The 13,023-nt window shown below is 42.9% G+C and overlaps 1 protein-coding gene, 1 long non-coding RNA gene and 1 pseudogene across 5 annotated transcripts in view; 2 read left to right on the top strand and 1 right to left on the bottom strand.

Annotated features, from left to right (window-relative positions):
* The window catches only part of LOC144334363 (uncharacterized), a 48,451-nt gene that overhangs the window by 25,528 nt on the left and 9,900 nt on the right, over positions 1-13,023 (top strand). The window lies entirely within an intron of this gene.
* PAAF1 (proteasomal ATPase associated factor 1) overlaps positions 3,093-13,023 on the bottom strand; it is a 51,012-nt gene continuing 41,081 nt past the window's right edge. For 2 of the 4 annotated variants that reach the window (XM_028832861.2, XM_015115138.3), the window contains 3 exons: positions 11,980-12,062; positions 6,140-6,222; positions 3,094-3,535 (listed from right to left, as the gene is read on the bottom strand). In XM_028832861.2, coding sequence (XP_028688694.1) covers positions 3,458-3,535; positions 6,140-6,222; positions 11,980-12,062 — 244 coding nt within the window. In that variant the 3' untranslated portion in view covers positions 3,094-3,457. 4 annotated transcript variants of the gene reach the window in all.
* LOC718786 (actin-related protein 2/3 complex subunit 3) lies at positions 8,487-9,170 on the top strand (annotated as a pseudogene).

Genomic DNA, 13,023 nt, shown 5'->3' with positions numbered 1-13,023 from the left:
TTTTTTGTATTTTTAGTAGAGACGGGGTTTCACTGTGTTAGCCAGGATGGTCTCGATCTCCTGACCTTGTGATCTGCCCACCTCAGCCTCCCAAAGTTCTGGGATTACAGGTGTGAGCAACCACACCCAGCCCATTTCATCCTTTTTTTTTTTTTTTTTTGAGACAGAGTTTCGCTCTTGTTGCCCAGGCGAGAGTGCAATGGCACAATCTGAGCTCACTGCAACCTCTGCCTCCTGGGATCAAGTGATTCTCCTGACTCAGCCTCCCAAGTAGCTGGGATTACAGACATGCGCCACCATGCCCGGCTAATTTTGTGTTTTTAGTAGAGATAGGGTTTCTCCATGTTGGTCAGGCTGGTCTCGAACTCCCAACCTCAGGTGATCCACCCGTCTTGGCCTCCCAAAGTGCTGGGATTACAGGAGTGAGCCACTGCGCCCAGCCTCATCCTGTTTTCTTAATCTGACTTCTTAGATGTTCCACCTGGAGACCCTAGGATTTAATATTTCTAAGTTCTGGAATATGTCCATTCTGGTCTACCTGACCCTGTCACAAATTGCACCTTGAAATGAAATTGCTCTGGTCACAAAGGTCTCTTGCTCCCTGCCTGTGATTACACAGTGTAGCAGGTGTATAGACTGTCCAAGGAAGCCTCTGGTATTTACTGTATTGAGTCTCAGTTTCCTTATCAGAATAAAACAAATAATAACATTTGCTTTTTGATTAGATATATAAATATAGTATCTAGAACAGAGTAGATATTAAATGAATTACAGTATTTTCTTTTTACACTTTGGTTTAAGCAACAGGGCGTTGTAGAAAAAAATGGGATTTAAAGTTAAGACAAAGTTCCTGGTTGAGTGTGGTGGCTCATGCCTGTAATGTCAGCACTATGAGAGGCCAAGGTGGGAGGAACACTTGAGTTCAGGAGTTTGAGACCAGCCTGGACAACATGGTGAGACTCTGTCACTACAAAAAATTTTAAAAATTAGCCAAGTGTGGTGGTGTGCACCCATGGTTTCAGCAACTTGGAAGGCTGAAGTGAATTGCTTGAGCCCAGGAGGTTAAAGCTGAAGTAAGCTATAATCATGCCAAAGCACTCCAGCCTGGGCAACAGAGCAAGACCCTGTCTTTAAAAAAAAAAAAAAAAAATTTACATGAGAATACGCCTTTAAGAACTCTGGTGGCCGGGTACGGTGGCTCACACCTGTAATCCCACACTTTGGGAGGCCAAGGCAGGTGGATCACGAGGTCAGGAGTTTGAGACCAGCCTGGCCAACATGGTGAAACCCTATCTCTACTAAATACACACAAAAAAAATTTAGCCGGGCATGGTAGTGCATGCCTGCAGTCCCAGCTACTCGGAAGGCTGAGGCAGGAGAATCGTTTGAACCTGACAGGTGCAGGTTGCAGTGAGCCAAGATCGCACCAGCCTGGGTGACAGAGCGAGACTCCGTCTCAAAAAAAAAAAAAAAAAAAAAGAACTCTGTCAACAATATTATTACCCCAGCCAGGAATGAAATGACCTTCCTCCCTTAAATAAATTGAAATCTTAATCTGCATGTCCCAGCTCAAGTGTCACATCTTTCAAGAAACTTTTCTCTAATAATCTCAAAAATATAAATAATATGGTATCCCCATTCTGGACATTATTAAAAAAGAATGAGGAACATCTACATGTACTGAGATGGAAAATCTCAGAGACATTAAGTGAAAATAAGCCATGGAATACATACATTATGATTCCATTTTTATGTTTAGAGAAAAAAGGACCATGCCATTCTCTTGCTTAAAACCCTTCAGTGGTTCCCCACTGCCAACCACTTGAAGTCTGAGCTCCTTAGCTGATATTCCTACTCCTTCACTAGCTGGGCTCTGCCAATCCCTGTGGCCTCATCTCCTACAGACCAATCTTGTCATTTTGAGCCCTGGGTTCCAGCTGTGACTAAAGTGCCCTCCACCATTTCTTCCTCTAGATCAGTGGCTCTCAAGCTTTAGCATACATCAGAATCACCTGGAATCCTTGTTAAACTACAGATTGCTGGCTGCACCCGTAGAATTTCTGATTTAAGTCTAGGATTGGCTCTAACAATTTCTATTTCCCATCAAGTTCCCCAGTGATACTGATGCTGCTGTTCTAAGAACCACACTTTGACAGCCAATGCCTTTACAATGATTATGACTCAATTTCCTCACCTACATATAGGCTGACCAATTATGTTGGTTTGAAACTGCCCCACTTTTGGCACTGCAAGTTTCAAGTCACAGCAAACCCCTTAGTTCCAACCAAACTGGGACAGTTGGTTACCACCTGCATAAGAATCTCTTTTTTTTTTTTTTTTTTTTGAGACGGAGTCTTGCTCTGTGCCCCAGGCTGGAGTGCAGTGGCGCGATCTCGGGTCACTGCAAGCTCCGCCCCCCCGGGTTCACGCCATTCTCCTGCCTCAGCCTCCCGAGTAGCTGGGACTACAGGCGCCCGCCACCTCGCCCGGCTAATTTTCTTGTATTTTTAGTAGAGACGGGGTTTCACCGTGTTAGCCAGGATGGTCTCGATCTCCTGACCTCGTGATCCGCCCATCTCGGCCTCCCAAAGTGCTGGGATTACAGGCTTGAGCCACCGCGCCCGGCATAAGAATCTCTTACAGGACATTTGTTGCTACTGCCAAGCAGGCCTTCTCTATGGTCAGGCAACAGGGAGTGCTGAGGAAGGAATTCCATCATCCTAACCAACTTTTTGCTGGAGTAAGAGTTTTTTTTGTTTGTTTTGTTTTGAGACTGAGTCTGGCTCTGTCGCCCAGGCTGGAGTGCAGTGGCCGGATCTCAGCTCACTGCAAGCTCTGCCTCCCGGGTTTACGCCATTCTCCTGCCTCAGCCTCCTGAGTAGCTGGGACCACAGGCACCCGCCACTTCGCCCGGCTAGTTTTTTGTATTTTTTAGTAGAGATGGGGTTTCACCGTGTTAGCCAGGATGGTCTCGATCTCCTGACCTTGTGATCCGCCCGTCTCGGCCTCCCAAAGTGCTGGGATTACAGGCTTGAGCCACCGCGCCCGGCCTGGAGTAAGAGTTTTTAACAAAGTTTTTCATATTCAGGGACCTCCAAACATATTTTCTTTATTTCCTCCAGAAAACAAGTTTTAGTACTGAGATCCTTGTAAACATTTAACACAACTGGTTTAAGAACAAACTAAAAGCATCTATATCCTTGCCCTGTGTTGCTGGGGTACGTTTATACAAGGAGAAGTTGGGACAAATGCAGTGGGCCCAGTGACCTTCCTATTCAGTTCAAAGTAGGTCTTGGCATGAGAGTTCCATATAGCCAGTACAGCTGACTTTCTGTGATTTCCAAGGTGTGCCCAAGACACTAAGGGCCATGGTCCTTGGGAAGGTCTGATGATGTTTCTGCTCATTGTTGATCAGGGTCAAACCTTTTCACTAACCAGGATTGCTCTTTCCAAGAAGTCAGAGGTCAGAAAGCTGGTAGCGTCGTACAAGACCATCTCGACAGCATGTGTAGATCTGCTTCTCCCATGTGGCTACCTAGAACACAAGAATTCACAGTTAAAAGGAAGCCTGGGATTCTTCCATTTCAAAAAGATGGAGGCTTATGATTGACAGACACTAGTCCCAGGGAGTCTGAGAAGGCTTTATGAAGGCAACAGAATTACATCCATGATTATGTGCTTACAAAAATTGCTGGCTCATAGTGATGCCAGCATCCCAATCACCAATGGTTGGGATGCACCCATGACTATAGAACAGAGAAACTAATCGGTCCAAGTGGAAAGCAAACCCATTAGTGTTGTTCAGGTTGAGCACAGATGGTCTGCCTCTGGGGAGGAGATGGTTCATAGATGAGCTTGGCTACTCTTGAACCTTATAAAATTGAATACAAAAAAGTACTGAATATGTGTCTTTTTTTCTGAGGAGGATTTCATCAACTCTTCAAGGAAAACAGCATGAATTCTGGAGTTAACTTAATCTCAGCTTTACTACCAACTAGCTGCATGACCTAGGGCAACTTTCTCAACCCCCCGGGCCCCAGTTGCCTCATTTGTACAATGGAAATATGTTGATTCAAAATATGAACACTATACAAGAATTTTGTTTGTTTTTTGTTTTTTGAGACAGAATCTCGGCTCTGTCACCCAGGCTGGAGTGCAGTGGCACCATCTTGGCTCATTGCAAGTTCCGCCTCCCGGGTTCACGCCATTTTCCTGCCTCAGCCTCCAGAGTAGGTGGGACTACAGGCACCTGCCACCACGCCTGGCTAATTTTTTGTATTTTTAGTAGAGATGGGGTTTCACCGTGTTAGCCAAGATGGTCTCAATCTCCTGACCTCATGATCCACCCGCCTCGGCCTCCCAAAGTGCTGGGATTACAGGCGTAAGTCACCGCACCTGGCTGGAACACTACACAAGAATTTTAAAAAATGAAATGGATGGCCAGGCACAGTGGCTCACGCCTGTAATCCCAGCACTTTGGGAGGCCAAGGCAGGCCTCAGTCGGGAGTTCGAGACCAGCCTGACCAACATGGAGAAACCCTGTCTCTACTAAAAATACAAAATTAGCCAGGCGTGGTGGCGCATGCCTGTAATCCCAGCTACTTGGGAGGCTGAAGCAGGAGAATCGCTTGAACCTGGGAGGCAGAGGTTGCAGTGGGCTGAGATTGTGCCACTGCACTCCAGGCTAGGTAACAAGAGCGAAACTCCATCTCAAAAAAAAAAAAAAAAGAAAAAAGAAATAGATCTATATGCATTTACCTGGAAACAGCTCTAAGACGGTAATTTAAATAAAAGTCACAGGGCACTATATAGAGAATAGTCTCAATTATGTACAAACTGAAGATAAAAGTATATTATTCACATCAATACATAAAGATGTAAGTGTACAAATTCTCTGAAAATAGTCTTGAAAAATATGTGCCAAACTGTTAACGCTAGTTACTTCTGGAAAAGAGGAAGGGAACCAAAAAGGTCGTAAAGGAGACTTTTAAATCTGTATCATTCTGTATTGTTTGAACTTTTACAGATATTAATTGTACAACTTTTTTTAAATTATAGGAAAAAATAGGAATAATAATACCTACACCTCAACAAATGGTAACAAAGATTACATGAGATAATGTATATAAAACGTTCAGCACAGTGTCTGGTCAATAAATATTTCCCCTTTTATTTTTCTCTTTCTATTCTAATCAAATGAGAAAATCAGTCCAGAAGTCTTAATAATAATAATAATAATATTTATAGAATGTATTTACAAGGAGTTTTCATATTACTATCTTCATTTTACAGATGAATTGACAGACTAGTGAGGTAAAGTAAGTTTTTAAGTTTCTAGAGCCAGTAAGTGATGAACTTTTTTTTTTTTTTCTGAGACAGGGTCTCACTCTTCGCCCAGGCTGGAGTGCAGTGACACGATCACAGCTCATGGTAGCCTCAACTTCCCAGGCCCAAGCAATTGTCCCATCTTGGCCTCCCAAATGAGTAGCTAGGACTACAGGCATGTGCGCCACCATGCCCAGCTAATTTTTCTGTATTTTTTGTAGAGATGGGGGTCTCATCTTATTGCCCAGGCTGGTTTCGAACTCCTGGGCTCAAGTGATCCACCTGCTTCAGCCTCCAGAAGTGCTGGGGGTACAGCTGTCAGCCAGAAGTCACTATTTTTTTTTTTTTTTTTTTTAGAGATAGAGTCTCACTCTGTTGCACAGGCTGGAGTGGAGTGGTGCGATCTCGGGGCTCACTGCAGCCTCCACCTCCCAGGTTCAAGTGATTCTCCTGCCTCAGCCTCCCAAGTAGCTAGAACTACAGGCGTATACCACCACGCCCAGCTAATTTTTTTGTATTTTTAGTAGAGACGGGTTTCACCATGCTGGCCAGGCTGGTCTTGAACTCCTGACCTCAAGTGATCCACCTGTCTCGGCCTCCCAAAGTGCTGGAATTACAGGCATGAGCCACCATGCCTGGCCCAGACGTCACCTCTGACTTAAGCTCTTAATTTCTTCCCATCCTACCACACTGCCTATACAATAAGCACTATTTTATCATCCCTAATGACCACAAGGTATCTGGATTCAGTCTCATAAAAGCCCTAGTTCTCCCATGAGAATCACCCAGGTCTAGTGTTGTCTCAGGCCTGTACCTTGTACACAGGGTCACAGTCAGCCCCAGTGAGCTCAGTGACATAGTCTAAGTCTTGCTGGACAATAAAACAGCTTCCATCACCTGAAAGGCAGAAAGAAAATTGATATAACTAAGAGAAAACTCTATCCAGAGTTTAAACACTCACTATTTTTATTTGCTTCTGTAGATCACTAGTGTAAAGAAGATGGTCCAAAGACCCAGAATGGCAAATAGATCTTATCATGTGGGCCATCTTTTTTTTTCAGACAGAGTTTTGTTCTTGTTGTCCAGGCTGGAGTACTATGCCGCGATCTCAGCTCACTGCAACCTCCACCTCCTGGGTTCAAGCAATTCTCCTGCCTCAGCCTCCCAAGCAGCTGGGATTACAGGTGACCGCCACCACACCTGGGTAATTTTTGTATTTTTAGTAGAGATGGGGTTTCACCATGTTGGCCAGGCTTGTCTCAAACTCCCGACCTCAGGTGATCCATCCACCCGCCTCAGCTTCCCAAGGTGCTGGGATTACAAGCGTGAGCCACCATGCCCGGCCTATGTGGGCCAATTATGATAACCCATAGTGGCTGCCTAGAATGCGGAGCTGGAGTGGATTTGAAGAGCAAGTGCGAGTTCTGTGGGAAGAAGGGATGTCTTTGATTAGCAATGCCAGCCAAAGGCACAGAGCAAGCAACCACAGGTGTGTGTGTGTGAGTGTGTGTGTGTATTTATAAACTTATCCTAGATTATTTTTAATAGAGAATGTCTAAAAAAATGTCCTTAACATTTTTTAAAGAAATATTTGTGTAGATATTCCCAATTTTTTTTTTTTTTTTTTTTTTTTGAGACAGAGTCTCGCTCTGCCGCCCAGGCTGGAGTGCAGTGGCCCGATCTCAGCTCACTGCAAGCTCCGCCTCCCGGGTTTACGCCATTCTCCTGCCTCAGCCTCCTGAGTAGCTGGGACTACAGGCGCCCGCCACCTCGCCCGGCTAGTTTTTTTTTGTATTTTTTAGTAGAGACAGGGTTTCACCGTGTTAGCCAGGATGGTCTCGATCTCCTGACCTCGTGATCCGCCCGTCTCGGCCTCCCAAAGTGCTGGGATTACAGGCTTGAGCCACCGCGCCCGGCGATATTCCCTATTAAAATGTTCCCAGATTATTCCTCAATCTGTAAATTTGACTGTATACACTAGGAGAAAGAGGACAGTTAACACTAAGAAAGTAAAAGTATATCTAATTCTTAAAAGAGCACGGACAAATGAAACTTGGGGTGATCTATAAACTGCTTAATGAGGTGATTTCTTTTTGTTAATATAAAAGTAGTAAAAATACAAAAAAAATTAGCTGAGCGTGGTGGTCCACGCCTGTAATCCCAGATACTCAGGAGGCTGAGGCAGGAGAATTGCTTGAACCCAGGAAGCAGAGGTTGCAGTGAGCCAAGATGGTGCCACTGCACTCCAACCTAAGCAACAGAATGAGACTCTGTCTCAAAATAAATACATAAATACATAAATAAATAGAAGTAGTACATGCTCATTGAACAAAACTTTAAAAATAAACAAAGCAGGGGTAGAAAAATCACCCCAATCTACCATTCAAAGGCAATTACTGTTAATATTTTTATCTATTTTTTGTGCCTATTTTTCATGGTTGACAGCATGTGCATAAATGAATGTCTTTATGCATACAGTTTTTTCTGACTTTGTATATATAAAGACCTGGAAAAGAATCAGCAGATATTAATTAACCTTTTCAAACTTTTTGGAAATCTGAAAAACTGTTTTCCAAATTTATCTGTTAATCTATATTCCAAGCAGCAGCATATACAAGGTAGTACCTTACCCTTTCTTGCATTATTATTAAAAATCATCTTCTCCAACAATGAATCCTTATCTTTGAGAGAGACATATAGAAATGCTGACAGGTGAAATAAGATGCTCATGATAAATTTCAAAATATATGAAATGAGGAATGCAAGGGAATGGGTAAAACAAGATTAGCCATATATTGATAATAGCTTACGTTGGACAATGGGTATAGCAGGTTCACTGTGCTATTTTCTCTACTTTTAGATATGTTTGGCAATTTCCATCAAAAAAGTTTTTTATTTTGTTTCATCTGGCAATTTAAATCTCCTCACTAATAATCAAAGAGTTCCAAAGGACCTCAAAGATCATCTATATCCAACTTCTAAACCAGTACAGAACTCCCTCTACAGCACATGGCAGAGCGGCCAAACAGCCTACACTTGCCCATCGCCAGAGTTAGGGGTGCTCACTACCTTAAGGGCAGCTTCTTTCTTAAGGAAAAGAAAGCTTTTCCTTTATAATTAACTGGAATGTGGTTTCTGATAACTTTCTCTTACTGGTCTTAGTTTTGTCCTCTGAAAACAGAGCTATAATCTTACTCCCTTTGCCTTTAGATATCAGTACTGGAAGTTATGCCTTGCCTTCTTCCCAGCAGAAAAGTAGAAAAGTACAAAAAATCTGCTCCTCTGGGTTGAAACCCAGGAGCCACCAAGATGCCAGCTTACCACTCTTCTCTCATGGATTCTGACACCGAACTCATTGGAAACATGGCACTGTTACCTATCAGAAGTCAATTCAAAGGACCTGCCCCAAGAGAGACAAAAGATATTGATACTGTGGATGAAGCCATCTATTACTTCAAGGCCAATGTCTTCTTCAAAAACTATGAAGTTAATAATGAAGCTGATAGGACCTTGATATATATCTCTCTCTACGTTTCTGAGTGTCTAAAGGAACTCCAAAAGTGCAATTCCAAAAGCCAGGGTGAGAAAGAAATGTATACACTGGGAATCACTAACTTTCCTGTTCCTGGAGAGCCCGGTTTTCCACTTAATGCAATTTATCCCAAAGCTGCAAACAAACAGGAAGATAAGTGATAAAGGCCTATTTACAACAGCTAAGGCAAGAGACTGGACTGAGACTTTGTAAGAAAGTTTTCAACCCTCAGAATGATAAACGCAGCAAGTGGTGGACTTGCTCTGTGAAGAGACAGTTCATGAACTAGAGTCTTTCAAGACCTGGACAGTGAAAGGAGCAGGGGCAGCCACCATCTCCAGAGCCCTAAGCAGCATTTTCCAGCAAGATATACACAATACTTTGCCTTTATTTCACAACGTTTTATACACAAGAGAGAAGAGCATGTCTTTACTTGAAAAACTCTTGATCAAGAATTCGGGTGGGAGAAAAGAAAGTGGGTTATCAACAGTGATTTGAAATTTTCTGCAGTATTAAGCTGGTGCTTAGTAAGCATAAGTAATAATAAAGAAATTTCAGGCCAGGCGCGGTGGCTCACACCTGTAATCCCAGCACTTTGGGAGGCCAGGGCGGGCGGATCATGAGGTCAGGAGATCGAGACCATCCAGGCTAATACGGTGAAACCCTATCTCTACTAAAAATACAAAAAACTAGCCAGGTGTGGTGGCGGGCACCTGTAGTCCCAGCTACTCAGGAGGCTGAGGCAGGAGAATGGCATGAACTCGGGAATGGAGCTTGCAGTGAGCTGAGATGCTGCCACTGCACTCTAGCCTGGGTGACAGAGCAAGACCCTGTCTCAAAAAAAAAAAAGAAAAAGAAATTTCTAACATTCCAAAAAAAAAAAAAAAGTACCAAAAGTAGAGTACGAGTCAGCTCTTCTCCACCTCCTACTCCTCATATAACCCACACATCACCTTGAAACAGAGATTTTTCTTTTTTTTTTTTGAGAGGGAGTTTCACCAGGGATTACAGGTGCACACCACCATGCCCGGCTAATATTTGTATTTTTAGTAGAGATGGCATTTCGCCATGTTGGCCAGGCTGGTCTTAAACTCCTGACCTCAGGTGATCTACCCTCCTCGATCTCCCAAAGTGCTGGGATAACAATCAGGAAAATGGCCTGCAGGTAGGAGAGAAGAGGTGAGAAATATCGAGGCCTCAGGTGATCTATCCACCTTGGCCTCCCTAAGTGCTGGGATTACAGGTGTGAGTCACTGCGCCCAACCTTATTTTTTAATTTTAATTTTTTTTTTTTTTTTTTTTTTAGACAGAGTCTCACTCTGTCACCCAGGCAGGAGTGCAGTGGCATGATCTCAGCTCACTGCATCCTCCGCCTCCCAGGTTCAAGCAATTCTAATGCCTCAGCCTCCTGAGTAGCTGGGACTACGGACGTGTGCCACCATGCCCAGTAATTTTGTGTTTTTAGTGGAGACAGGGTTTCATCATGCTGGCCAGGGTGGTCTCAAATTCCTGACCTCAAGGGATCCACCCGCTTCAGCTTTCCAAAGTGCTGGGATTACAGGCATGAGCCACCATGCCCAGTCACTATCTTTTTAATATTTTTTTAATTAAAAAAATTATTTTTGAGACAGAGTCTCGCTTTGTCACCCAGGGTGAAATGCAGTGGCACAATCATGGCTCACTGCAGCCTCCACCTCCTAGACTCAAGCGATCCTCCTACCTCAGCTTCCTGAGTAGCTGGGACCACAGAAATGACTGACTAATTTTTATTTTTTGTAGAGACAGGGTCTTCTGTGTTGCCCGGGCTGGTCTCAAACTCCTGGGCTCAAGTGATCCTTCCACCTCAGCCTCCCAAAATGCTGGGATTATAGGCATGAGCCACTGTGCCCAGCCCATTTGTTTTTTAAATTTAAAAAAAAAAAAAAAGTTTTATAAAAATATTATATTTTGGAGTGACTTTAGGTTTACAGAAAAGTTAGTTAAAGATAATACAGAAAGTTCCCATATGCCCTTAATCAGTTTCAGGTTTTCCCAAATGTTATCACCTTACATTTGTCAAAACTAAGAGGTCAATATTGGTACACTGCTATTACCTAAACACATACTTTTTTTTTTTCCACCAGTCTTTCCTTAACATCCTGGATCCAGTCTAGAATACCACTGACTTAGCTGTCAAGTTTCTTTAGTCTCCTTGGTTGACTTTTATTTTCAAATCACTAAATTAATATAATCTGAAATGGACTCTGGACTTCTTGTTAAGTGAAGCAGTACACTTTCCTAACTGTTTAAACCATGTTCAGCGGAGTGTTCTGTAAATAACAGCCCAAAACATCCTAACTGATATACTGAAATGCTCAAGGTAGGTAGGTAGTCCCTCCAGGCTGTATAGTCCAGTCCTCCTCACCTGCATCATTCCTACAAGGATCCAGTGTCCCTTAATGTACACTTTGTTCCAGGCATTTCCCCAACATCATTCCTGAACTCCATTCCAAAGAGTTTGTCCTGGCTACACCAAGGTACTCGCTTTACCTAGAATATGTATGTAAAGCATCAAACACAGTACCTACTACATAGCAGGCTCTCCGGAAATGCTAGTGCCCTTCTTCTTTTGCCCGCCTTGCCTCATCTATGACTTTGCATACACAAAAGCTTCAGCTTTCAGTGTCCATCTTTACATCTCCAGTGGGTGAAATCTTTATCGGTTTACATGTCACCTAGTTCACAAAGACCTTGCTGACAGCACTCCTGCCTCTAGAATTAGCTATTCTCCATTTCCTCATGCAGTCTTCTAATGTAGTCCTTATCAAACTGGACTGCAATCATATGTTCACATGTCTGTCTGCCTTATTGTGAGCTCCCTTAGGGCACAAGAGTGGTGGGCATTGAGCTAAATTCTGGGAATAACACAATGAATAAGGCACAGTCACCACCCTCAAGGAGCTTGAACTGGAGGGGGACGCAGACAATCACAACACAGAGTGATAAAAACTATTGATAGGTACAATATGCCAAAGAATCATGGGGGACCATGCCCCAACCCAGCCAGAGATTATACACTTAAAACTATGTTTAATTAACTGAACTACAAAGAAGCATCTCTCTCAATTGGCTCATGGACCCACCTTGGCTAGCAATGAATCCATCTCTGAAACTTAGCAGGGATAGAACTGGTGCTCCTGATCTGTGGATGACTTGTACCGGAGCCCTAGGATTCAAAGAAAAGGGAAATTTTACTTTCTTTCTTCAAAAGCAATACTTGACCATATTCACTAATCACATAAGAGCAAACAGGATAAAATGTGGAGAAAGATTAAACATTTCTATGGTTTCTTTCCTGGCAAGAACCTTAACTGGCAGATTAAGGTAATTCATTTAAAACCATCCATGTCTCTAAACATGAACTAAGTCACCACCCAAATCCTGAGTTTTTAAGGCAGGTATGACATGGGTTGAAGATAACAATATTAGCAGTATGTTAACCTTTTCACTTAACGAAAGAATTAAGATTTGTTGTAAAATATTAAAATTGTCAGGACTCTAAAAAGAAAGAGAAAGCTGAGTGAGAATCAATTTAATATATATGTAAGGGTGATTTTATAATAGTGATCAGAGATTCCCTATCTCTGTGGAGGCAAAAAAAAAAAAAAAAAAAAAGAAAAAAATTAAGTAACTGAAATGATGGAAGAAAAGGTATAAGCTAGTCACCATCTACTGTAATTTCTTCCCTGCTCTTGGAATAAACTTAGAATGGCAGGTAAGGTCAAAGCAGCTCCTGTTTTCCTGCTGGCATCACTTCTCACCACTGCCCTCATATGCAGGGAACATACCTGTCATAGACTCCCGAAAACAACCCCTTTCACATGCCTTCATATATAGGATTGTATATATGGGATTCTGCCGAGCCCAGCTCTTTTCCTCCTCCTTTACTTGGCAACTTCCTACTCAACAAGATCCAATGTTTCTCATTGCTTTGGAGAAGCAGTCTTACCTCCTTCCCTCTCCTTTCTGGTGCTTCCTTAAATTTCTGTGGCTAGCCCTGTCAGACAAGCGATCACACTGCACAACAGTCTTTTACTTGTCCATCTTTACCATTAGACTCCAGGTGTCTCAAAGGCAGAGTCTGTTTTTTGTTTTTTGTTTTTGTTTTTGAGATAGAGTCTCGCTCT

Source organism: Macaca mulatta, chromosome 14 (assembly GCF_049350105.2).
Source record: "Macaca mulatta isolate MMU2019108-1 chromosome 14, T2T-MMU8v2.0, whole genome shotgun sequence".
In the NCBI taxonomy this organism is placed as follows: Eukaryota; Metazoa; Chordata; class Mammalia; order Primates; family Cercopithecidae; genus Macaca; species Macaca mulatta.
The sequence above is the reverse complement of the archived record's forward strand: the minus strand, read 5'-3'. Positions and strand labels throughout refer to the sequence as shown.